A 27,887-nucleotide genomic window follows, 5' to 3' on the forward strand; every position below is an offset into this window, starting at 1 on the left:
AGTCCTCTGTCCCCTTGTCTGAAACATACAGATTAAATGTGGAAGGAACTATTTTCATTTGTAGGATTTTTTCCCCCTTCTCCTCCTTCTCCTTCCCCACCCCCCACTTTGGTGAAACAGACTGACCATAAAGATGCTTTTAAAGTGGTTAATTATTTACAGAGCTACAAAAATAGTCCCTAGAGCTATTCTCTGGAACTCCAAGTACCTGGAAAATTTGGACAAGATGTTTCTCTGTCCATTCTAAAAGAATCACAGTAAACAGTAATGTGCATGATTGCAAATGGAAAGGTGGGAGTTGCCCAGTTTATCTGAGCATTGGGTTCTAAGCGACCAGGTTCATACCCTCCTACATTTCTCTGATGAAATAGGGATGTCCTATTCCAGTAGTAGTAGTAGTAGTAGTAGTAGTAGTAGTAGTACCCCAGACATCTGACTGAGTTGCCCCAGCCACTCTGGGTGGCTTCCAACATACAGTGGTACCTTGGGTTACATACACTTCAGGTTACATACGCTTCAGGTTACAGACTCCACTAACCCAGAAATAATGCTTCAGGTTAAGAACTTTGCTTCAGGATGAGAACAGAAATCGTGCTCTGGCAGTGCGGCGGCAGCAGGAGGCCCCATTAGCTAAAGTGGTGCTTCAGGTTAAGAGCAATTTCAGGTTAAGTACGGACCTCCAGAATGAATTAAGTACTTAACCTGAGGTACCACTGAATAATAATAATAATAATAATAATAATAATAATAATAATAATAATAATACATTAAACATAAAAACTTCCCTATGCAGGGTTGCTTTCAGGTATCTTCTAAAGGTTGTATAGTTACTTGTCTCCTTGGCTTGGGAGTCACAAAACTCCATACCTTCCAACATTTCTCCAATGAAAATAGCGAGATGAGCGCCGCAACCCCAGAGTCGGTTGTGACTGGACCTAATGATCAGGGGTCCCTTTACCTTTTAAGGAAAAGCAGGACATTCTGGGATTAAATCAGAAACCGGGGTGGCTTCTGTAAATCCAAGACTGTCCCTAGAAAATAGGGACACTTGGGGGGTGGTCCTGCAGGTTTCACTTAGAGTAGACCCACTGATATCAATTGGCCAATGTTAGTCACAAGTGTTGATTTTAATAGGCCAGCCCCAAGTATGACTAATGCAGGATACAACTTCATGGAGGAGAGGGCTATCAGTGGCTACTGCTTTCACAGTCAGAGGTGGCAATGCTTCTGAATACCAGTTGTTAGAAGCTGCAGGTGGGGAGAGGGCTGCTGCACTCAAGCCATGCTTGTGGGCTTCCCATCTGGTTGGCCACTGAGAGAACAGGAAGCTGGACTAGATGGGCTCCCTTTGGAGCCAAGGTCTTCTTAAGGAGGTCTGTTGTGACAGCAGAACCTCCATACCAGATGATGGGGAATAACAATTGAAAAGTTCCTTGTTTTGCACTGCTTTTCCATGCGGGCGCAAAGAGGGAGATTCAGGGCATGACGCAGATCCCGCCACCTTCAAAGTTAAGTGATGTGACTTGATTTCTCAGCATCCCTCCTAATCTCTCTCATGCTCAGATTAAAGGGGTGGAATAACTGCCCTGGGTTTCTGCAGATGAAGGATGGATAACATAGAAGATAGATAGAAGATAGATAGATAGATAGATAGATAGATAGATAGATAGATAGATAGATAGATAGATTTCATGGTGGGTCGAAGCATCAAGGAGTTCCAGTGTGTGCTGGAGGGGGACACTTTTTTGGTTCTTGGGACCTTGCAGTTTACTCTCTATTCAAGAGGAATCGTCCTCACACAACCTTCAGATCAAAACATCACAGTAAAAAGGCAGATTTTTTTAATGATGGCTATGCCCTGCCTCTACAGATGGAAGCAGTAAATGCTTCTGAATGCCTGTTACTGGAAACTGCAGGAAGGGAGAGGGCTCTTGTGCCCGGGTCCTTCTTTTAGGGTTCTCATAATGGGCATCTGGTTGGCCTCTGTGAGAACAGGAGGCTGGACTAGGTGGACTAGATGGCGTGCACCAGCTACAGAGCTCTTCTACCTCCACTGTTGGAGGCAGTGTGTCCATGAATACCAGTTGCTGCAAACCACAGGGCTCTTGCACCCAAATACTTCTTTCAGGCTTCCCAGGAGAGGCATGTGGTGGCAGCAGCATGGCATGGGTTGCCACGAGAGCCAAGCGGGGCCTGCCCACCCAATCAAGGGGGAGCCTGGCTGGCCAATGCAGCTCTTGGTGGACAAATCCCCCTAATTCCCTCAGAGAGGAAGGCCAGGGGTCTTCCCTTCCCAACTCCCTCCATCTGTGCCCACTCACTGGGCTGCTCCCGCTGCTGTCTGGGGAGCGCACTCTGCTGAGCGAAGAGCAAGAGCCTCTGTGGTTGCCAGCCTCTGCTGGGGTCGCGGTGGTGAGGCCAGGCTGGGCTCTAGGGCTCAGAGACCCCTTGCAGGCAGGCAAGCTGGCAGGTATGGAAGCCCGGAGAGCCAGGGATGAGGTCTGCCAGAACCTGCATGGGAGGCAGCAGCAGCCCCTGATGGGCTGCTCTGTCACCTTTGCAGGATGGGACAGGAATCCTAACAGAAGCTGTAGGGGTGCCTGGTTGTATGCTCGGGGCCAAGGCCCCCCAGTCTCCCCCATGCTATGACACTGTCTGGTTGTCCACTATGAGAACACAATGCTAGACTATGTGCCCCCCCCTTTGGTCTGATCCAGCAGAGCTCCTCTTATGTTCTTACATTCTTGGCAATGTTAGATGTGGAGATTGATGGGTCTGTGTTGGGCAAGGAGGGACCTCAGAAACCCCCTCTCTCCAGCTTGAAGCATTGTGAGGCGCTAAACATTACTTCTCCCATGAGTTCACTTAAAGGTAAAGGTAAAGGACCCCTGACAGCTAAGTCCAGTCGCGAACAACTCTGGGGTTGTGGCGCTCATCTCGCTTTACTGGCCGAGGGAGCCGATGTTGAGTGACAGCCACGCACCCAAAGCCACACATCCCACCATCAGCTGCAAGACAGCGACAAGAAAGAATTCTGGCCTACCAATGGTGTTGCATGAGCAAGCAGCGCCTGGGGCAGGCAGGGCAAAGAGGGTGGAAGGAACCAGCCGTGGCACCGCAGCCAACCCCATCAGAGCGACCCTGCCCCACCCTGGAGCCAAGCAGGGGCACAGTGTGCCCACCAACACAGAGGGGAGCCTGGCCAGATGAGGTAGCATTTGGCTGGCACGAAGCAGGTGCCCCCACGCTGGGACCCCCAGCATGGCCTGTCCTAGTGCTCTGCTCCACGAACATGGTTCCACCAACATCAGAAGAGGAGCACCGGACCGGGCTGTGTGGGGGTTGCCTGCATGGGGGGGGGCTGCTTTGCGCCACATCAAAAATCTGTGTCCGGGGCAATGGCCCCTCTGGCATCCCCACCTGGGCCCACCTTACAGGATTGTTGTATAGATTACTGAGATGATGTCTGTACTCTGAACACTGTAGTTACTAAACATTTTACTAAACATTTTAAAAGTATCATCCTTTGCATTAATTGTCACTGACAACATGAAATAAACAGAATACAAAATTCAAAATAACACCAAAAGTATAAAAAGAACATAATGGACTAAAGCTGTCCATCCTGTAATAAAATAAAAAAGGACGAACCTTACCCCACCTGGCTGAAAAAATGTGGTGGTGGTGTTTTAATCTCCACAGTAGAAGCTGGTAATAATGGTGACATGCATTCTTCTCTATGGCAAGCCCTCCTTATGGAACAACATAGTGGTAACAGGGGAACGAGACCTTTCAGAGATGGCTTCAGAAATCCAGGGTCAGGTAGAAATTCAGAGTCAGGGAACCACCACTGAAAAGGCCCTGCTCCTTCCATAAGAACTTGTTTCTCTTCTTCCTCCTCCTCCTCCCTCCTTTTTCAATCTTTGATCCATTTCCTTATCTTATCAGTCCTCCCCTTTCTACTTTCCATCTAGCTCCCTATTGTCTGTCTCTCCGGTATGGGGGGAGGGCTATCCCTCATGCATCTACCCGCATTGCCAGTTCCCCACAAGCATTTGTAGGCTGCTGTGGGAACAGAATGCTAGGCTAGATGGCCCATTGGCCTGATCCAGCAGGCTCTTCTTATGTTCCTATGGACCCTATGGAACCTCCAAGTCCAGAGACAGTTCCTCGGTTCTGTGGGGTATTTGGCCCCTGTGAGGATGCTGGCCTTGATGGGCCCCTTTTGGCCTGACCCACCTCTCAGGTTCTTATTCTGTGTTCTCTTATGCTTCCTTCCCCTATTCCAAACCAGGTGTTGCCTACCAACCCAGAAGAAAGTTGGCAGGTCTACAGTTCTGCTCAGGACAGCGAAGGGCGGTGTATATGCACAGTGGTGGCCCCCCAACAGACAATGTGCTCGCGCGACGCCAGGACGAAGCAACTGCGGCAGCTATTAGAAAAGGTAACCAGGTGTCCCAGGAAGACCAGAGGGTGGGAGGGCCTAGTGGCTACTCTGGGATGCAAACGGAGCTGAGCTTAACTACTGCATAACCAAGTATGGATTTGAGATAAAGATTGCCCAATTGCTCTCTTGTTTTTTGGGGGAGGGGGGAGGAGTGAATATTTGTAACAGAACTTCCGCTTGAATGTGTGTGTTTCCCTATGCTTGCCTTGCCCCACAACTACAACCTCTAATGAATTTTGGTGATAGGTTAATCATCTAAAGTTTTAAGTTGATTAATTGGTGGAACTTGCTTTTTAAAAAAACAAAAAACAACCACAGCAGGGGGTTATGTCCTTCTACCGAGAAATGAGGCTACAGGGAACCAGACAGAGGGCCTTCTCGGTAGTGGCGCCCGCCCTGTGGAACGCCCTCCCATCAGATGTCAAAGAGATAAATAATTACCTGACATTCAGAAGACATCTTAAGGCAGCCCTGTTCAGGGAAGTTTTTAATATGTAATGCTGTACTGTTTTTAACACTGATTGGGAGCCGCCCAGAGTGGCTGGGGAAACTCAGCCAGATGGGCGGGGTATAAATAATAAATTATTATTATTATTATTATTATTATTATTATTATTATTATTATTATTATTACCTTCCACCAACCTACTGCTATAATCTTTAATGAACTTCAGTAGTAGATTAATCTTGCTTTTACATGCAAGTCCCCCTTTCCGAACACAATGCATCCTGTTCGCTAGGCAAGCATTCACATCATGAGCTGATTATTTCCCTTATTTCCCGTGGGAACATTTTTCATCCGGGATCTGTCCCTGCCACTCTCCATAGTTTCTGCCTGGAATTGGCTGCTGTTGACCAGCAACGCAAAAACAAGTAAGGGAGTGGGCAAACTCCAGCTGCTCAAATATGTGAATCAGCTGCGCCTGGAGCGTGGTTTCAGGGTAATTCTTTATGTTCGGGTAACTGAATTGCAGATAATTAGTCTTCTGATAGTGGGACCTGCATGTATTTTTAAAGGGTTGTGTCTCCCATCGTTACTTCACTCCAGAAATGCAATATTTAATGAACTTTAGTGGTAGGTTAATCAACTCAACTTTAGTTGATTAACTGGTGGGGCTGAAAGTTGGGAACTTGTTCCTTAAAAAAAAAAGTCTGTTATTATTATATTAGGAAATAGAAAAACTGGTGATGAGTTCCAGCTGAGTCATCCTGAATGTCACCCAACAACACCCTTCAGTGTATAAAATGTCAGTTATTTGCAATTTTATTTCATTTGAACCAACTGATTGAGAAGAAGGCAGTTGGTAAAATGGCTAAAATGTTTAATCTTTGCATAAGGTTCACAGTTCACAATTTTGAAATTCTTGCTTTCGATCAGTAGAATTATGTTGGTTTGAGAACTCGGACACATAATACCAAGTCCAGTTGTATGGGTGAAAACCTGGGTAATTAGGAAATTTTGAGCAAAAAAATGCATAAAATCACACACACACACACACACACCCTTCTCCAGTTCTGAACTGTGATATCTTTATAGAGGAGCTGGTCTTCTCCCTTCTGCAGGTACCTTTTATGAGATATAACCCTTCCACGGTCAAACTCTAAATACCAATGCATGTCTGCTGCCAAACCCTGCCAAATTCCAAATATAGCAATTGCACGTCATGGGGTTCTTCTCACATTTTAAATACCTGAGCACCCAGGAGCATCTACCTAGGGAGAATATCTGACATTTAAAAACTTGCAGGGGAAACTTACTGGGAAGAGCAAATTTTGTTCTGGCTATGGAAGGGATCAATTAATTTGCTTTCATTAATTCGCTATGCTTGGATGTTACGGTGCTAAAAGCCGCAGGAAAAAAATATTTTTGAAAGCTTGAGGCACTCTGATGCATTCTTGTTAATTAAAACCATGAAAAGATCAAAGCCTTGGGTGTTGTCCCAAATAAATCAGCAACAGGAGTGGGTGAGTATTACTATCATCATCACATCGCCAATTGGCATGGTTTGCATTACGCTCCATTCACAGAACGCTTTAACATTTTCAAAGAGCCAGTCGGCCCAATTTCCCCCCGATATATATATATATATATATATATATATATATATATATATATATTTGCTTTCGTAGATTTTCACGGGTACAGGAATGTAGGTTTTGGTGTCTTCGGGTGTCTTCCCGTGTAAGAGTTGGGGTGTCTAGGCGACGTTTCGACGAGGTCTCACTCGTCATCTTCAGGCTGGTGCTTTCGGCTTCTTGTTACTAGAACAGAGCAGGATCTCAGTGTTTGAGTTCCTATAAATACTATAAATACTCTCTTTACCAACACATGAAAGAAACAGGACACGAAATTAATTTTGCAGATTCCAAATTGCTCTTTAACATGGAACATCACCACAAGAGAATAATCATGGAAGCCATCGAGATAGAGAAACACCCTCACAACATGAACAAGCGTGACGACACGTCCCGCCTGCCAGACATCTGGAAATTAGCCCTCCCCACAAAAACCGACACCAGAACCAGAGGCACACAGAACGCCATCTCCAATCAACCACACCAGACCCAAACCCAGACCCTCTCCACAGATAAATTACAGACACCATCCAGTAGCCAAACCATAGTGGCACCTCCGGATGCTGCACCCCCCTGCAATCCCTACACAGATCTGGCTGGCACAGGGCACAAAACCACAGCTCGCCCCTATACACGAAGCCAAGCCAGAGCACAACTAAGTGCAGTACAGCCATCTTCTCAGAAAAACTCTTTACAAGGTCAAGAGGTCAAGACACGAAAGCTTTAGCAACTAATCCACACCTAATGACCCTCCTAAGTGGTACTCAGAATATCACTCAAGTAATCACTCAAGATATCCCTCAAGTAATTAATGAACAAAAGAAGAAAAGGCACATTAACCTAGGAACTTCCTCTCTGCCCAGAACGTTGGAGGCTATACACCACACCCCTCAACAGTATTTATAGGAACTCAAACACTGAGATCCTGCTCTGTTCTAGTAACAAGAAGCCGAAAGCACCAGCCTGAAGATGACGAGTGAGACCTCGTCGAAACGTCGCCTAGACACCCCAACTCTTACACGGGAAGACACCCGAAGACACCAAAACCTACATATATATATATATATATATATATATATATATATATATATATATATATATATAAAACCATAGGAAGGAAGCAAAATTAAAATGGAGCACCATGCTGTTGCCTCTCTCCTCCTGGAAAGCTCGAGTAAGATGACAGCATGGCCCACATCAAATGCTAGCCAAAAAGAAAAGGAGTTGTGATATGTAGCGATGTATATTTTACACCAACACTCACGTGATCTGATTTTAATAGCATGCAGGGCAGAGAGATCAGAAGAATCTTATTAAGGGATATAATCTTGGGATCTAGGGATTCTTTGCTTAATGGTTTCCACTGATCATGCATAAATTCTTATGAAATGACATCTTTTCTGCCCCCCCTCACTTTAAATTAATTGGATTCTTGTGGGTGATACCATTATCCCTGGCATTTGGAAGACTATCTGCCAGGATTTGATTAATATTTCCATATCTATATATCTATCTATTTTACCTCCAACTCTGGAAGTAAATCTTAGCTGGTCCAGAATTTCTGGATCTACACTTCTGAATCCTTGCATAGGTTCAAGCTGAAGTCCACTTGAGCTGCTGGTTCACAAAAAAATTCTAGCCGCCGACTCCTTTCTTCCATAAACTCATCCCCTGTGCCCCCTGCCATACCCTACAAAAAAGAAAAATTCAGAATAGCAATCTGCATGAACCACTAAGGAAGATAATAACAATAAAATTCAAAGCAGACTCCATGAATTGCACACCTATTCAAAATCTGATTAAAAGTATTTAGTTTAATTAATTCAACAAAATTGGTGAACTTGATCTGTTGATACCAGCTTTTTAAAGTCTGGTAGTCATTTACCCCTCCAGCACGTCCCTGCCAACCGCTTGCCTCTTAATGCATCCCAGGTAATCCCATCTCCCCACAGTGGGTGATACTGCCTACTTTGGGGACCATTGATTTAAATGAACACTCCATTTCTGACTGTGGACAGCCATTTACTTCTGGGAGGTTATGTCCTTCCACTGACAATGGCCTCCAAATGATATTCAGAGGTATAGTTCTCCTGAGCATGGAGGTTCCATTGAATGGTTAGAGTTCGTAGCCACCCAGCAGGCCAAATCCTCTGTAAAGAAAGGTGGACTCTTGTAACTTTTGTATTACGAAAAATCACACCATACTTCATGGAGACATTTTAAGCAGCAGTGCTAGCATAGCTTAACCCCTGGGAAGGGAAAGCAAGCTTAACTATGAATGATCAAAGATGGACTAGCCTTAGAGTGGGGGCTTGTACTATACTTCCAGAGGGGGAATTATCCTCCCAGGAGACTGGTGTTTGACAGAGGTGATCCCATAGCTGAAGGCATTTCGAAGGATAATATGGTGCCTTCTCCCCATCCCATTGGCAAGAAGTGATGGATCCCATGCACAGAAAATGGATCCTCCCTTTCTCATAACAATAGAACTTGTGGATATCCAACAAAGTTGGGTGTTGAAAGATTCAGGACAGATAAAATGAAGTCCTTCTTCATGCAATGCATAGCTAAACTATGGAACTCATTCCCGCAGGAGGCAGTGAAGGCCACCAACCTAGATGAGTTTAAAAGAGGATTAGACAAATGCATGGAGGAGAAGTCTATCAATGGCTACTAGACACAAAGTGCTATGCTCCGCCTCCGTATTCAGAGGCAGCAGTGGGAATCTGGTTGGCCACTGTGAGCACAGGATGATGGACTAGATAGGTCATTGGCCTGACCTAGCAGGGCTCTTCCTGTGGAGGCCTATTATGATAGTAGAACCTCCATGCCCAGGAACAGTCTACCTCTGAATACCAGATACTGGGGCTTAAGTACTGGAGGATACTATTGCACTCAGGCCCTGCTTGAGGGCTTCTCATTGTGGCATCTGGTTGACCCCTCTGGGAACAGGATGCTAGACCAAACGGGCCTACTTTGGCCTGATCCAGCAAGCTCTTTTGACGTTCTTGTGTTGATTTCCTTATGCTATTTCCACATCACCATTTTTGCTTTTAAAGAACAGAATTGGGACACTTGTTCATCAGCCTCCCACACAGAGAGAACTGCAAAAAAGAGGAAAAGGAAAATCTAATTATGTTTGGAGAGGTTGAAAGTATAACATACTATTAGTGGATTGTTATAGCAAGACAGTTCTGTAACAAATGGAAATGAAGGTGGTTAAACACACACACACACACACACACACACACACACACACACACACACTTGATTCAAACATAGAAAGAGAATCTCCTAGAGTGGCTTTTCACAATATTTTTAATAGAAAGTTGACATTTCTATGAAGAGGTGTAACCCTCTGCTGTTAGCAAAGCATGAAGGCTGCATACAGAACTGGATTAAATGAACATTAAAAGTATTCCTGGGCTCATTGTTGCTCAATGTCTTTGTAAACAACTTGGATGAAGGTATTGAGGGAATGTTCATCCAATTTGCAGATATCACCAAACTGGGAGGGGTACTCAATGCTGCAGAAGTCAGAATTGGGATTCAAGATGGCCTTAACAGATTGGAGAACTGGGTCAAATCTTACAAAGTAACATTTGATAGGGACAAATGTCAGGTTCTACACTTAGGCAGGAAGAACCAGCTGCACAAATATAAGATGGGGGTGCCTGGCTTGCCAGTAGTACATGTGAAAAGGATCTAGGGGTATTAGTAGATAACAAGCTTCACATGAGTCAACAGCGTGATGCAGCAGCAAAAAAAATAAAAAATGAATGCTATCCCAGGCTGCATCAAAAGAAGTCTAGTGTCTTGACCACGGGAAATAATAGTACCTCTCTATTCTGCCTTGGTCAGACCACACCTGGAATACTCTGTCCAGTTCTGGGCACCACAATTTAAGAAAGCTATTGACAAGCCAGACCAAAGTTAACAAAATGAATTTCAATGGAAAAAATGTCAGGCTCTGTGTTTAAGCATGAATAAGAAGCTACACAAATACAGGATGAGGAAAAGCTGGGAAATGTTATGTACTGTGTGTTATGTACACAGCCTAAGTGTATAAAACCAGGCTGCATACATGCCATACATTTAAAGCATGCAGAAGCATGTACACACACACACACACAGAGAGAGAGAGAGAGAGAGAGAGAGAGAGAGAGAGAGAGAGTGAGTTAGTTTTGGGAACTATAGTTTACCCACCACAGCTGCCAGTTTCAAGCACCCTTCAGAAACCACAGTTCCCATGTTTATTTGTTTTTGTTTTTAATGGTGGGGTTCTTTAAATGAATGGTACATAGCCAGCCTTGGTCTCATTCATTAGATGGCTTTTTACATGGCACCCACCTATTCCTGAGTCTCTTCTTGTGATTGATGCTGTAATATATCAAGGTGAGTTCATGGTGCCTAGCAACTGTCTCTATCGCTGGGGTTCCCGCTTTATCTGTATCCAGCAATCGATGACTGTCGGGTGTAAATGAAGAGGTGATCATTCACCTTACAGTGAAGACATTCTTCTTAGTCAAACACACCCAGGCGGTAATGAATCGCCTCCTCTGCTTCAGAAGACAGGTGAGTGAACAGAAGAATGAAAAAAGAGGCTCCATGATTGTCCTCATTTGCACCAAAGATGATGAGTTTAACTGATTATAAGAACATTGGGGATGGGCCATAGCACCTACATGCTTATTCAGAACCATGAGGACTACAATCTTGCTTTATTTTTAGGGGAAGGTTGGTAGCTCAATGGTAGAGCAACTGCTTTGCATGCAGAAGGTCCCAGGTTCAAGGCCCAATGGCATCTCCAGGTAGGGCTGAGAGAGAGACCCCTGTCTGAAATCCTTCCAGTCAGTATTGTCAGTACTGAAGTACTTGGATCAGTGGCCTGACTCTACCTACCAACACAGCTTTCTGTTTAATTGAACCTTTTATTCAGAACTATGAGGACCAGAATATTCCTTCATTTTTACGGGAAGGGTAATAGCTCTGTGGGTAGTGCCTGCATCCTCACCAATTTCATGGATAATAAAATGAAACAGCACCATAACCTCAGACCAGGAGTCAATCCAGTCCATCCAGTCCAACAGCCAGTTCTCACAGTAGGCACCCAGAACAAGAACACTTGTCAGATGTTCCCCATTCTCTGGTATGTAGAGCTAATACTCCGTGGGCATGGAGGTTCTTCTAACACAATGGGCATCTATGAGAAGATGCCCTGTTGGATCAGGCCAATGGCCCACCAAATCCAGTATCCTGTTATCCAACCAGATGCCCACTAGAGGAAGCCCCGACCCCCAGCAGAATTTGAGCACGTGTCCTCTCCATTCCTGTAGTTTCCAACAACTGGTGTTCAGAAGCATTTCTGCCTCCAACCATGGAAGCAGAACGTGGCCATTATGACTATTGATACCCTTCACCTCCATGAATTTAGTTTGTCCAATTCTCTTAAAAGCCTGTGATTCAGAGGGAACATGGCTTCTAGCTGATAGCCACTGATCAGCATGGATTTGACCATTAGAGTACCAAGCATAAGTAGAAACATATTCACTATTTTTCCTCCATTCACCTGTCTGTTGAAGCTGTGCTTGTGGGGCGGGGGTGGGAAACTGGCTGCTTCTCAAGTTAACTGCCTCTGTTTATCTTCTGTGTGTCCCTGACCTGCCTCCCTCCAACCCACCTTTCTGCTCAGGTACAAAACATGTCCCAGTCAATAGAAGTGTTGGACAGGCGGACCCAGCGGGATCTACAGTACGTTGAGAAGATGGAGAACCAGATGAGAGGCCTGGAGTCGAAGTTCAAGCAAGTGGAAGAGAGTCACAAGCAGCACCTGGCCAGACAGTTCAAGGTGAGCTTGCTTCTTGCCCAGGGGATGAGACTGAGCTGCTTGGGGGGGGGGTGGTCTTAGCTCAGCGGGTAGAGGGTTTGGTTTGCATGTAGAAGGTCCAAGGCTCAATCCCCAGCTAAAGCTGGGAAGTTCCTCTGCCTGAAACACTGAAGAGCCTCTGCCAGTCAGTGTAGGTAATGCTAAGCTAGATGTAGCAATGGCAGAAAAGGGCAGTTTCCTATGTTCCGATTGACTCAACCATTTATTCACAGCCATGAGGACTAGAATCTTGTCAAAAGAAAGGCACTAGCTCACTGGTAGAGCATCCGCTTTGCATGCAGAAGGTTTGGGTTCAATCCCTGACATCACTGGATAGGGTTGGGAAGAGATTCCCTGCCTGAAACCCTGGAGAGCTGCTGCCTGTCAGTGTTGGCAATACTGAGCTAGAGAGACCAATGGTCTGACTCAGTATCCCACAGCTTCCTGTATCCTGATTATTCAGCCCTCTCTTCAGAATTGTGAGCGCTAGAACCTTTGTTTGTGTGTGAAGGGCTGTAGCTCAGTGGCAGAGCATGCAGACAGCTCCCTAGCAGTATCTCCTATTATGGCTTAGAAAGTCCCCTGTCTAAGACCCTGGAGAGCCACTGCTAAGTCAGTGTGGACAATACTGAGCTAGACAGACCAATGGTCTGCCTCAGTATAAAGCAACTTCCTATGTTCCTATTTAATTCAGCCCCTCTTCCAGAACCATTAGGACCAGAATCCTAATCTCCTCTTACCTGGAGGTCCCTAGAGCCAAACCATTTTAGGACTGCATCGCAGATGCTCTATCACTGAGTTATGATCTTTCCTCATAGAAAGGATGCAGGGCTGTGCACTTATAGTGCAGTTTACATAAAAGTCATGATGTGAAATCATTGGAAGGTACACCCACCCACACACCCACCCACACACCGATCTATTCATTTAGAGGAGGAAGGAAATTGTCCAACCGCTCAGACCCTGCAGGAGTTATCGCCCCTGCACCCATTCTATCCACAACTGAATTTAGAAGGGGGTTTTTGTTTTGTTTTTGAGAGGGACCTCTTAAACCTCAGGGTCCTTTCCCCTTTACAACCCTACCATTGACAAAGTCACTGTGTGGATGAGAGAAGGATCCCATTCACAGCATACATTGAAAGCATGACAAAAGCCACTTTAAGCAGAGAATTCTGGGAGTTCTAGTTTGTTAAGGGTATACTGAGAGTAGTTAAAAGGCCCCCTTAGTCTCCTCTCAGAGTGATTTAACAGTTAATGCCTCTTTCAAGGGAACTCTGGGAATTGGAGCCCTTTGACGAGAAGGGGTGGGGCGTGTCTCGCACTATGAACAAACTACAGTTTCTAGAAAATCCATAGCTGTTTAAAATAGTATCACAGTGTTTTAAACATAGGGTGTAACTGTGCCCAAGTCATTAAAGTGTTTTCCTTTTCTTGGGGGTGGGCTGGGGGGCGGCGCCTGTTTTTCCAGACTGCAATCCCGCTAACTGCATTGACTTCCGAGTAAACCCACTGGGCTTGCTTGAGAGTCAAGCACAGTTAGGAAGACCAGAACCCATTATTTTATTTTGTCTTAATTGATTAATTCATGTTTTAAAAAGAAAAGAAACAGTCTGTTAATAGCTGCTGTCTGTTTAAGGAGGTTAGCAAGCTAGCTGTTCAACCGCCTCTCATTTTCTTGCTTTCAGGGCTAACTTAAAAGAAATTTTAACACCCAATGTCGCACTGACTGAAGAAGCCGTTCATTCCCCCTCCATGTAACCATGAAAAAAAAAGCAGAAAGCAGAGAGCCTTTCCCGCCATCCTTTGATTTCCTCTTCATTTGATTATTCTTAATTATTTTTGTTTCCGTTTTTTGGCAAATTAGCACCATTATTCCAGCGTCACAAACAGCCGAGAGTTCTAACTTTTGCATGTAAACTGTTAGAGATGCATTTCATGACTAGTTTTGCAAAAATCCTTGTTGATGCATTAATTATTTATTATTATTATTATTATTATTATTAATTTATGGAAAAGGGAAAAAAAGAATTTGTGTATGTGACTGAAGCATGTAACCTTAAGATGTTGCATTCTAAAAAAAAAGAAAAAAAATTCTAAATAAAGGCCTTTTTTCCCAAATAAGATGGTGTGCTCCAGACTGTTTAATATTATATAATATATTTATATATCCTTTCCACATTTGGACACCCACCCCACCCCTACTCAGCAAGCATTAATAATACTAATAATAATGGTGGTCTTTTGTTGTGAGGGTGTTGGAGAAAGCGCATCCCAGGCAGGCAGCTCTCTTAGAGGTAGGCGAGGGGTAAGGAGGGCTTTTGCAGACCAGAGCATTGAAACCAAGCTTATTTTAACCTTGCAGGCGATTAAAGCGAAAATGGAGGAGCTTAGGCCCCTGATCCCTGTGTTGGAGGAGTACAAGGCCGATGCCAAATTGGTTTTGCAGTTTAAAGAGGAGGTCCAGAATCTGACGTCAGTTCTTAACGAGCTCCAGGAGGAGATTGGCGCCTATGACTACGAAGAGCTTCAGAACAGAGTGTCAAATCTTGAGGAGAGACTCCGGGCTTGCATGCAAAAATTAGGTAGGCCTGCACGACCCAAGCGAGCAGGAGGAGGAGGACCTGCCCTGGTGGAGCAGAGGGCAGGGGGCACATGCCTCTAACCCGTTTAATGTCAACCAGTCACCAAGACTCAAGAGGTTTAGGAGCCATGTGTACAGAGCCAAGCTTTATGTCAAGAGGACATAACCCTTCCTTGAGGGGAAGGGGGTGGTAGCGCAGTGGGTAGAGCATCCACCTTATGTGCCAAAGACTGCCCAGTCTGGTCCCCAGCATCTCGTGTTAGGGCTGGGGAAAGACTTGCTGGAGAGCTGCTGCCAGTCAATGTCAGAAACACTAGCTGTGATTCCTGTACTGCGAGAGGGGGGTTGGGACAAGATGACACTTGGGGTCCCTTCCAACTCTACCGTAATGTTATGATTCCATGACCTTGACATATGGTGGACTCTCCTTTATTGGAGGTTTTTAAGCAGAGTTTGGATGGCCATCTGTCAGGGATTCTTTAGCCTTGATGCCTTCATTCCAGGGAGTTGGGCTAGATGACATTTGGGGTCCCTTCCAACTTTACAATTCTCTAATTATATGATTCTACTGGGCAAGATACACCAATGGTATAAAATACCTTCCAATGTTCCAATTTAAGGCAGCCCTTTATTGAGAACAATGAGGACTAGAACCTTACTTTATTCTTAGCGGGAGGACCATAGCTCAGTGGCAAAGCACCTGCTGTTTATCCTCCCAGGAGGTCCCAGGTTCAGTCTCTGACATGTGTAGCTGGAGCTGGGGAAATACCGTTTTCTGAAAGCCTGGAGAGCCAGTGTCCATTTGGCCCCTTAATTCTGAACAATGAGGACTAGAAATGTAATATTTAGGGGAGAGTCCATAACACAGTGGCAGAGCATGTATTTTGCATGCAGAAATCCCCACGGTCAGTCCCAGGTGGGGATGGAAATGCCCCCCTGGTCTAAAACTCTGGGAAGCTGTTGCCAGTCAGAGCAGATAGTACTAAGCTAGGTGGAGCTTGTGTTCCTAACCCAGCACCTGTTTTCAGTGCCAGTGTTTTAACCATGGAAAAGAGAGGGAGGGAGAAAAAGAGAAAGAATGAGAGAAAGCGTAGGCAAAGGTGCTCATGAGGTGGTGCAGAGTGCATTTCCTTGAGTCTCCATAGGTCTCCACATATCAGGAATCAGGTTTCCAAACTGGGAGGTGTTGTTTGGTTAGACTCCAAAGTATCAGGCAGCATGTTTCAGCTGCTCTGTGGGGCTTTGGATCAAGTGATTCCTGGACAGCACACACACACGGCGAGCCACTTTGGAAGTGATAGGGAGTACTTCAATATGTGTTTAGGGTGTGTGTGTGCATTTGCTGTACAGAGAGAGAAGTGAAAAATCCCACTGAACACACAAATCCTTGCAAGGACCAAAGTATGTTCTTTGGCAAGCACTCTGAACATGCTCAGAGATACTCTCCTTTTTATCCAGTTTGCAAAAATGGAGGAGGAAGGGGGGGGGAATAAGTCCCAGCTACTGCATGATTATGGTTCCAGCCCCAACATGTCCTAGATGACTATAAGCTGGTCTGTGAACTTGGAGACAGCGATGCTCTTGCCTTGTTCTACATCACACATTCCTGGAATGCATTGCTCATTGGCTACCACTGGGTCAAAGTTCAAAGGAGAACCTTGAAAGGAAACAAATGATTCAGGTAGCAAGGATATTGTTCATTAACTGCACACGTCAGCACATTCACACAGTAGGGAGATTTGGGAAGCATTGGAGTGATGCCCACAACTCTGTGCCAGGAGATAGGCTTGGCATTCAGAAGGTCCCAGGTCCAATCCCCAACAGATCTCCAGGTACAGCTTGGAAAGCCCTCCTATCTGAAATTCTGGTGAGCTGCTGCTTGTCAGCATCCACTGAACTGAACCAGGGGGTGCCAACCTTTCTGGAGTGTGATTTATCGGGGGGCGGGGGAGTTCTACCACTCACTAAATGGCTGCCATGGAAGCAAATGCTGGGAATCACAAGCAGGGAGAGTTGCTGCTTCTGTGGTCAGGTTCTGCTCATTGGCTTCCTATTGTAGCATCCAGTTGACTGCTGTAGGAACAGGACACTAGACTTTAGAGGCCCCCTTTGACTTGATGTAGCACCCAAGCTCTCTTTATGCTTATTACGAACACAGAACTATGAAGTCTTGGTCACCCCCAACATCCTGCTGCTGATGCTTTTACTCCTGGGTCCACAACAGGTAGACCTCAGGCCCTATCTGTTTTCCTGGAGGATGACACCTGCTCTGCTGGATGAGACTACTTGAAAGGATGAGGTGGAGCCTTTTCCTTGTTTCCCGTTACTTCTGTCTCAAAGTGATCCTCAGGCCAAATGAATCAGTTGTAGCCAATTATACTTCTACTTAGAGAAGCCCCACTGAACTGATGGATGTGGCAAATTTAGGTATATTAATTACAACACCTCTTTTCTGACTAGAACTTAAGTTGGATGCCACCATAATTGTCCAGTGTTATTTATTGATTATATGCTGCTTACATGCCAAATTGGCCCCCAAGCGGTTTACAACTCTAAAACCAATCTGTAATTAAAACAGGCAATAACAATTCCATTGGGGCACTAAGACATCCTTCATTAAAATAGACAATAAAACAAGCAATTGAGAAGCAAAACAGTTTTTAAAAATCAAAAGAGGTAAAACTATAAAATCAGAAGTTCGGTTCAGAGGAATGGCTGAACAGGTGTGCTCTCAGGAGTCAGCGGGGCTCATATTTGAAATCACTGCACTGAAGACCCCTAGTCTGCCCATTTTCTGATTCACCAACTCTGTAACTAGGGCCAAATTGCTATCTTCTATTTCACACACACACATTCATCAGAACTTCAAAACCTGGATGTTGAGTACCTTGACAGACTGAGATCATTTTGAAAAAGGATTAGATGCATTCTCTGAACCCACTTTTTGCGGGGCGGGTAAGTTTTCAGTGTAGGACAGAAAAAGACGTAAAATTGTACATTCATTCAGAATGAGAGCCAAAGCATTGCTCTCATTCCACATGGGCTTTATGACACCTGGGGGTGTAACAGTACGGCCTCAAGCTGCTCAGAATGCGATCCCCAATAAACTGAGATGTTAGATCTTAGCAAATGGCACCAATTGAGGCAAGTAAGGGAAGGTGTCGATACAGGTAATGTGGAGGTAGGAAACAGTCACAGGAACTGTGAGCAAAGTTTTTGAGAGTGATTGTTTCCCCAACCACCTCTTTCCACACTGAAAATGATTGCACATTATCATTTGGTGAAGCCAGTAAATGGATGCTTGGTTCATATATGTGTGGATGCTAGTAAATGAAGTTTATATAAGAACATAAGGACAAGCCTGCTGGATCAGGCCAATGGCCCAACTAGTCCAACATCCCATTCTCACAGTGGCCAACCAAATGCCCCAATGGGAAACTCAATCACGACCTGAGCAAAAGAGCCCCCTCACTTCCTGGGGTTTCCAACTGGTTTTTAGAAACACTGCTCTCTCCAGCTGTGGAGGCAGAGCACAGCCATCGTGGTTGGTAACCAGCAATGGGCCTCTGCTCCATGAATTTGCCCAGTCCTCTTTTAAAGCCATTCAAATCAATGACCATCACTCCCTCCTGCAGGAGTGAGTTCAATTTGCTGTATGAAGGAGCACATCCTTTTATCTGCCCCGAGTCTCTATCCACTTTCTCCATGCCATGCATCATTTTAGAAGCTCCTATCATGTCACTTCTTACTTGCCTCTTCTCTAAACTATAAAGTCCAAAATGCTGTAGCCTTTCCTCCTAAGGAAGTCACTCCATCCCCTTGATCATTTTGGTGGTCCTTTTCTGAACCTTTTCCAACGTCCTGTCTGAGATGAGGGGACAAAAACTGAACACAGTACTCCAAATGTGGCCACACCATAGAATTATATAACAGCATTATGCTTCAATTCAGCAATTTTATTTCCAATTCCATTCCTAATTACCGTATTTTTCACTCCATAAGACACACCAGGCCATAAGACGCACCTAGTTTTTGGAGGGGGAAAACAAGAAAAGAAATATTCTGAATCTCAGAAGCCAGAACAACAAGAGGGATCACTGCGCAGCGAAAGCAGTGATCCCTCTTGCTGTTCTGGCTTCTGGGATAGCTGCGCAGCCTGCATTCGCTCCATAAGATGCACACACATTTCCCCTTACTTTTTAGGAGGGAAAAAGTGAGTCTTATAGAGCAAAAAATATGGTATGTTCCAAGGTGTATTTTGTGCCCTCTGTTTTGAGTGCGAGGTGCACATAAATTTATGGAACTAGCTAGGGGTTTGTGTCTTATTTCTGTGTTCCCAATAACAGCTAGGGTCCCAGACAAGAATGCAGGAAGGAAGGCCCATGGAAGGCTGTCTTGAACCAGATTCTTGCTGGAGAGGGTCAGGACCCTGGACAGAGACAACGGTGCAGGGTGGAGTACATGTGGAACACACATGTCAGAACCATGGACCTTCATGGCCAAACTTGGCCCTCCAGCTGTTTTGGGACTACAACTTCCATCATCCCTAGCTAACAAGACCAGTGGTCAGGGATGATGGGAATTGTAGTCCCAAAACAGCTGGAGGGCCAAGTTTGGCCATGCCTGCCCTATTTGAACATACTCGGAACTGATCCTGGGACCTTTTGCATGTGAAACATGTGAGAGAAAAAAGCCCATCTCCTGAACTGGCTTAAACTGAGTCCATCAGCGTCCATCAGAGAATTGATCCATCTAAATCCATGAGAGAGGAAGAGGGGTCTTTGGACGTCTCCCAACACCCTTAACAAACTATAGTGCCCAGAATTCTTTGGAGGAAGTCATGATTGTTTAAAGTGGCATCATAGTGCTGATGTGAACATGGCATAGGCAGTCCTAACAGCATTGAAAACATCAAGCAAGGAACTCTCAGTTAATACAGTGGCATGCCAGTGATAAAAAATGCCAGCTTAGATGACTGAGAAGCACTATAATTTTTGGCTCAATAGCAGCTGGCAAATACCAGTCATCCAACAAATCAGTGGTTTTGTAAGCAAGAGTGAAAACATGAAAGAGTTATCTCTGCTCCATCATCAAAAGTCCTGATTCTGGTCAATTTCCTTTCTTTGCTCCTTTGAACCATTAGCATCCCAGCTGTTTTCAGAACAATTTCCTTTCTTAGGAGTGCCAGGAGGCAGTTTTCTTAATAAGGCTGCTGTTTGTTAAGAGAAGGAGGCCACTGGATGTGGCTGACAATTCTCAATTTAATTACCATTAATTAGAGAAGGAGGAGGGAGTCATAGGCACTGTAACCGCTCTAATGCATCGTGATGATGATGTCAGCTGCTGTTTGGAATGTGCTGTTCAGATCTCCACTGCTGCCCATTGTTTAGCACTTTCACAGCTGACTCGAGGTTACATTTTGCTACCCAGAAAGAATCCTAGAATTGGAGTGTTGGAACCCCAGGGGTCTAGTCCAATCCCCTGCAATGCAGGAGTCTCAGCCAAAGAATCCCCAACAGATGGCTATCTGACCTGTGTGGATGATCACTGGATGATCCAAGAAGGGACCCCCTGCTGTGTCTCACAAAGCCAATCTTTTTGTTTTTGTTTTCACCTGAGCAGTTTATGAGTGTTCCGTGGCATCACAAACACCCTGGATGGTGATAGGATCATAGGATGGTTGAGTTGGAAGGTTCCCAAAGGGCCATCTAGTCAAACTCGCTGCAATGCAAGGGGCTACATGCCTCTCTGGGTGCAAAGTGCACTGGAATCCTAACATCCTGTGTCTCCTTCACTCACTTTGGTAAGATCATCTCCAGGTAACAACCGGGAAAGTCCTGAACCCCTGGACAGCTGCTGCCAGTCAGTGCTAACAATGCTTATCTAGATGAACCTGTGGTTTGGCTCAGTTAAAGGCAATGTCCTGTGTTCCCTCTTGAAAGAGGAGCACTTTCTTTGTAAACTCAGTTTCTGAAAAGAGGGAATTTCCTTGCAGATGGATAGAACAGAAGAAGCTAAGAAGAGCCCAGCTGGATGAGGCCAATGGCCCAGCTATCCCAGCACCCTGTTCTCACAGTGGCCAAGCAGAGGTGTCAATGTGAAATCCATAAGCAGGACCTGAGCACACTCTCCCCACTTGTGATTTCCCAGCAACTGGCATTTAGAGCTAGACTCCCCTTGGGCATGGAGGTTCTGCTCTCACAGTTGACCTCCACATGGAGAGCATTGCTGGGGGCCCATCTAGTCCAACCTCCTATTCTCACAGTGGCCAACAAATAATCATTATGGGATGCCCCAAGCAAGACTGAGCACAATAACAACTTTCCCCTCCTGCAATTCCCAGCAAATGTTACTAAGAGTATGACCACCAGGTTTAGAAAAGGGTCTGCTCAAGACACAGTGAAGTGTATACCTGTATAAGAATTCTGCACATGGTCTGCTAATGTTTACAGGGGCTTTCCTGTTCACATTCAGTGATAGTCCTCCAGCCAAGGACCTGACTGGGTGGCTTATGAAATGGAAAGCCGTCCCTCCACCCCCCCCCCAAAAAAAAGATAATTCCCAAGATAATGGCTGATTTAGACAGGGCACCATTAAAAAAATCACATAGTTTGCTCACTCCCATTGTGTTCAACCTTTCTGCAGCCTGTGGGAAACTGACAGCAATAAGTGACCCAATCACAGTCAAGACATCTGGATCCAGGTTTGGCTCATGGATGACAGACCCACTAGCTCCAGAGGGTGAGAGCAAGGTAAGATGATGAACCTCACTGCACCTGTAACATGATCCTGAGCTTCTTCCTTTGATCCCATACTAAATCATGGACAGGATGACAAGGGATATTTGACAGTTCCCATTCACAGAATTATGCTTTCATGAAAACACACACGCACGCACACACAACTTTTCATTGTTTCTCATAATGTGCCCATTTTTTTCGCAGCTCGGGGCCACGTTCAATAAGGAACTGCCTTGTCCCATATATTCCTATGCTCCTTAGATGGGATGCTGCAGAGAGTGTCTTGCGCCCTTTAGTATGTAATAGAAATGGGGCTTTTTAAAGTCATCACTCGATTGCAGGGTATTTAATTACTATATTGCTATACAGGAAATGCAGTTAAATGTATGAACTGACTCCGTAGAAATATATTCCATCTGTAATGGTATTGTGGAGACCCCAATTTCCCAACTGAATCCACAAGCTGTCGATTAGCATTGAAGCACAAGGTTGAATTAGTTCTCAGTTCATTCTTGGTGCTACTTACAACAGACAGCAAAGCAGAGTGTTGCATACAACTACTCAGAGTAGACCAATTTAAATTAGTATACCTAAGCGGGTCAAGTCCAGCAACATAAGAAGAGTCTGCTAGTAATAATAATAATAATAATAATAATAATAATAATAATAATAATAATAATAATTTATTATTTATACCCCGCCTATCTGGCTGGGCTTCCCCAGCCACTCTGGGCGGCTTCCAAAAGAATATTAAAATACTATAATACATCAAACATTAAAAGCTTCCCGAAACAGGGCTGCCTTCAGATGAAGCTAGATGAAGCTAAAGGCCCATCTAGTCCAGCATCCTGTTCTCACATTGGCCAACCAGATGTCCATTATGGGAAACCAGTAAGCAGGACCTGAGCCCAAGAGCTCTCTCCCCTCCTGCAGTTTCCAACAACTAGCATTCAGAAGCATTCCTGCTTCTGACTGTAGGGGCAGAGCACAGCCATCGTAGCTGGCAGTCATTGGTAGCCTTCTCTATGAATTTGGCTCCTCTTTTAAAGCCATCTAGATTGGTGGCCATTACTTCCTCCTGTGGAAGTCAGTTCCATAGTTTAACTATGCTCTGCATGAAGAAGCCCTTCATTTTATCTGTCTTGGATGTTGCAATATTCATCTTCTTGGAATGCCCATGAGTTCTAACCTTATGAGAGAGAGAAATCTCTCTACACTTTCTCCATGCTGTGCATAATTTTATAAACGTCTATCATCTTACAGTTTCTCTAGACCAAAATGCTGCAACCTATTTTTTTTAATTGTTGTTGTTGCTGCTGTTTGTCCTACACCCTAAGGTCCCAGGCATTAAAACACAATAAAAAACCATTTAAAACAACTGACAAACACATACCGTGGTACCTCGGGTTAAGTACTTAATTTGTTCCGGAGGTCCGTTCTTAACCTGAAACTGTTCTTAACCTGAAGCACCACTTTAGCTAATGGGTCCTCCTGCTGCCGCTGCGCTGCCGGAGCACGATTTCTGTTCTCATCCTGAAGCAAAGTTCTTAACCTGAAGCACTATTTCTGGGTTAGCGGAGTCTGTATCCTGAAGCGTATGTAACCCGAGGTACCACTGTTTATAAGGTGGCTCCTAAAAGCATGCACGTCAAGTGTCAAAAGCCTGGGTAAAGAGGGTGATGGATCTACTCTGAGTGGACACAACCTGGTATCTATACAGAATGTTTCTCAAACATCTTTTCTTCCTTCTTCCTAATGCTGATATCTGTATGCATTTTCTGTAGGTCTGGTATATGGACAGCTATCACAACAATCGCTTTGTCCGGGAGTACAAATCCATGTCCGATTTCATTAACACAGACAACTTCACCTCCCACCGCCTCCCTCACCCATGGTCTGGGACAGGACAAGTGGTCTATAATGGCTCCATCTTTTTCAACAAATACCAAAGCCACATCATAATCAAATTTGACTTGAAAACGGAGACCATCCTTAAGACTCGTAGCCTGGACTATGCCGGCTATAACAATGTCTACCACTATGCCTGGGGTGGCCACTCGGACATTGACCTCATGGTGGATGAGAATGGCCTGTGGGCCGTCTATGCCACCAACCAGAATGCAGGCAACATTGTCATCAGCAAGCTGGACCCCAACACTTTGCAGAGCATCCAGACTTGGAACACCAGTTACCCGAAACGCAGTGCTGGAGAAGGGTTCATCATTTGTGGCACATTATACGTCACCAATGGTTACTCGGGGGGTACGAAAGTGACCTACGCCTATCAGACCAACACTTCCACTTACGAATACATCGATATCCCCTTCCTAAACAAATACTCCCACATTTCCATGTTGGACTACAACCCCAAGGACAGAGCTCTCTATGCGTGGAACAACGGTCATCAAATCCTTTACAACGTCACCCTCTTCCACGTGGTCCGATCAGATGAATTGTAGTCCACTTTTTTTCGTCGGGAAAGGAACTGAACCATTTAACAAAAAACAAACAAACCTGGAAGGGATACATACTATGGAAATATATTTTAAAAGAAAAAATAGATATAGAAATGGAAAACAGCTGCCAAAATGTCAATGTGGGAGTCTCCGGTATTTAAACCTGCAAGAGATCTGCGCTCATACCTCTCCGAATTTTCAATCAAACATCTAACTCGTGTTATAGACCTTTGGGAGGGGGGGAATGAAACCAACTTATTTGCAGCTGGAACTGCACTTGACAAATTAATTTTCTGTTCTTGGGTGTCTTATTTTTCAAGGGCAGGTGGTCTGTCTGTTCTCTTTCCCTACTGTTCTGATAGCAAAGTTGTAGTTATAAAGTACAAAGTAAAAGGCGATGACTGTTGGGGGGAAAACTTTATCATGGGGATGTGGGGGGGGGAAGGGGGGGACACCTGATTCTTCAATTGCTCTCTTATTTTTTGGTGCATTGCATGGACAGTTCCTTCCATCACAGTCAGCTATGATGAGGTGTTGAAGTTGACTCACATCAATGGGCTTCTCAATTTTAATTTTTTTATTTTACTTTTAGAAGGAATGTTGCAGGTAGATATTGTCTCCCATGGCGCCTACTCTCGAGTATTTCACTCTCTGCTTCTTCTTTTTTTAAAAAACAAACAAACGAACGAACATCTCCCCCCTCTGTGTTTTATGTCACCTTTAGATTCATTGTCCTGGGACCCAAAGTAGCTAATGGATCTGTGTCTCTTTAAGTAGATATAAATACACGAATAAAAAAAAATGAAAAAAAAATATATAAAAAGGTATGTATTATGGACAAGTTGTTGTACCCAAATATTTGTTTGAACATGTATCCAGCCAATATCTTGTACAATGTTATGTCTGTTATTAACCAGAGGTGGTAAAAAAACAAAAACTTTGTATGTCCAAGTTTATGCAATGAATGTTGTAAATGCCAATGATGTCATTTGGATTAATAAATGAAGGTTTCATATCTTAAAAAGTGACTAACTGTGTGGAGTTTAAATTCAAAGCACCATAGAACTGTAGAGTCAGAGTTGTATGGGGTGTATGGGGCGTTAGAAGAGGGGCAGTACCTCTGATGGGGGACACATCTTGCCTCTAGGGTACTTCGTACACTTTTGTTCCCCACTCTTACCTGTGTCTGCTAGAAGCTGTCTGCAAGTGACAGCAGCCACATCCCGGGAAATGGCTTTGACTGGCTGGCTAAAACAGCTGAAGGTGGGTCTTAAACCCTCAGTGAGTTAGGGATTTCGCCTGCATATGAAGACCAGGCTCTGGTAGACTGAGCGGATGAGACCACTAGTGGGCCAACGGTCAAAAAGGCATTTCTGCAGCTGGGGCTTGTCAATCTGAGAAGGTAGCCCTTCTTGGAGAAGGAAGACTCTGTTCCTAAACCTTTATTGCCTTGTGGGATATATTTTGGGAAAGAAAAGGCTTATGGAGTAAACCTACACAAATCTGGAGTGGGTCCCTAAGACGGTTCGGTGGCGCCTTGTACGTCTCCTTTGGGAAACTCCTCCAGCCAAGTTGGTGCCAAATGCATTGCTCTAGTTTCCTTTGGACTACATCAGCGAGGCTAAGAGGGGTGTCGTGTTGTCTGGACACCCCAGGACCTCCATACACACTGCGCTGCTAACCCAGCAGTTTGATTTCACCCCCAAAGGCACACTCCATTGTCTCTCAAGGCAGATACATCCCCACAACCGTTAGGAGGTATCCCAGAGGTCATCCAGTTCAACCCCCTGCCATGCACGAAACACAACAAGCCTGGGTGAGGGTGGGGGGAGGTCCTCACACAGCCTATACAAACCTTATTAGTTTGCTTCAAACAATTCACACTTTTGGTGTAATGTGAACCATGGCTTAAATTACACCGTGCTTGGGCTCATGTCTTGAGGAGCATATCCCCCACATCTGGATGTGCTGAGATAAGGGTGCCAGGCGCACTGGGTTGCCATAGCAACACCAGTGAGGTTGACTGCATGCCTTGCTGAGCCATTCACCCTCTCATTGGTTCAGGTTGTATGCCTATGTGTAGAGACGGGTATCATAGTCTCTAGGGCATTGCTTTCATTATGTCTAGTCCTGTTGCAGGTTCATTTCCTGCTCTGTTTTGCTGGCAGAATCTGACTCTGAATCTGTGAGAGTCAGGGGAAGAGACTGTGGGTTTTCCATGGCAGCGTTAGCTAGCGTGGTGATAGTGTTGATGGATCTCTCCATACATATGTATCTTTACCTCAAAGGCCATAAGGACTGCACATAGTAGATAGCAGTGTTTAGCTTTGTCTTGCATCTGGAGACAATGAACACTTGGTTACTTTGAACTGTGTGGGAGAGGAGTTTTCCTCTTAATTGGAGACTCTGGAAGAGGATGTTCTGCTGGGAGCAGGAAATCTCTGAAGACTCTGCTGGGGCTCCACGTGCTCTGCAGATAACATCACACTGGTTGGGGTGTGGTGAATGACCAGCTGACTTCCACAAGTCCCAACACACAAAACCTAGGAGATAGCTGATGAACAGCACTGGCTTTGCAGAGCCTTCGTGCTTCACCTTCAATGCTGCCCCAAACTATGGGAGCTTTTCAAACAGCCAAAGCATACCATCCGTTCCCTGTGGCCCCTCTGGTGTGCAAGTTAACTGAATTTGGTAGCTGTTGGGAACATCCACAGCATATTACTTTTCAGAAAAGCAGAGGTTTGTTCCACTGGGAGAGCTGACAGATCTTTAATTACCAGCAGTCATTACTGCATTATCATAATGAGAGTACACACAGAATTCCCTTTCAGCCTGCCAGCTGTTCTCTTGACTTGGAAACATTTCAGCCCTCTGGCATCTGCTGCATGACTTCAAATCATTCTTTCTAGGTGGCCTGAAAAACCAGAGTCAGTTGTATGAAACTAAGTGCATGGCACTGGACGATCAGCAACAATTGTGGCAAGACTGTGTAACTGCCTGTCACCAGGCTCTCCAGTCGTGCCAGGCATCTGATGTCAACAAAGGATCAAGATAAATTTGTGAGGTTTGAGAGAGTCGCAATCCGCAAGCAGGATCCTGAAATTTCTACCTGGCTCACCTTTTTGATTTGTATCTTATCTGTATCTAGTCATCATAGAGTTGGGAGGGACCCTAAGGGTCATCTAGTCCAACCCTCTGCAATGCAGGAATCCTGCTCACAGCCATCCCTGGGTGGCCTTGAACAACCAGCCTTCTGGTTAACAGTCAGATGCCCTGACCTATTAAGAGAAGTTAACTCAGACCCTGGTCAACTGCAGCATGAACGGATTTTGTTTGATTTATTCCATTTATATCCCACTCCCCCCCCCCAGGAGTTCAAAGTGGTGTGCATGGTTCTCTCCCTCCGCATTTAATCCCCACAACAACCCTGTGAGGTAGGTCAGGCTGAGAGGCAGGGCAAGTGGGGATTCGAACCCTGGTCCCCTAGGTGCTAGTCCACCACTGTAAACAGTATGCCACCCTGGCTCAATGTTAAGTTTCCCTGGCAAATCACAAGATACCCCTTTAAAAAGGAAAGACTCATTTAACAATTATTGAAATGGAATAAAATGGAATGGAATAAAATGAATGTATACAAATCTGAACAAAATCTCTCAAAACCTAAAAGCATAAAACAAGATCTAGACACTCCCTAGGAAGATGTAGCATCCCCTCCTAGGAG

General features: G+C 45.0%; 1 protein-coding gene across 2 annotated transcripts in view; it reads left to right on the forward strand.

Moving 5' to 3' along the window:
* OLFM1 (olfactomedin 1) overlaps positions 1-25,194 on the forward strand; it is a 50,508-nt gene extending 25,314 nt beyond the window's left edge. For both annotated transcript variants that reach the window (XM_081178797.1, XM_081178796.1), the window contains exons 2-6: positions 4,295-4,444; positions 12,216-12,371; positions 14,752-14,971; positions 21,616-21,722; positions 23,495-25,194. In XM_081178797.1, the coding sequence (XP_081034923.1) occupies positions 4,295-4,444; positions 12,216-12,371; positions 14,752-14,971; positions 21,616-21,722; positions 23,495-24,169 (1,308 nt within the window). In that variant the 3' untranslated portion in view covers positions 24,170-25,194. The remainder of the gene's footprint in view (positions 1-4,294; positions 4,445-12,215; positions 12,372-14,751; positions 14,972-21,615; positions 21,723-23,494) is intronic.
* Positions 25,195-27,887: the final 2,693 nt, after the last annotated feature.

This window comes from Podarcis bocagei, assembly GCF_964188305.1.
Source record: "Podarcis bocagei genome assembly, chromosome: Z".
NCBI lineage: Eukaryota > Metazoa > Chordata > Lepidosauria > Squamata > Lacertidae > Podarcis > Podarcis bocagei.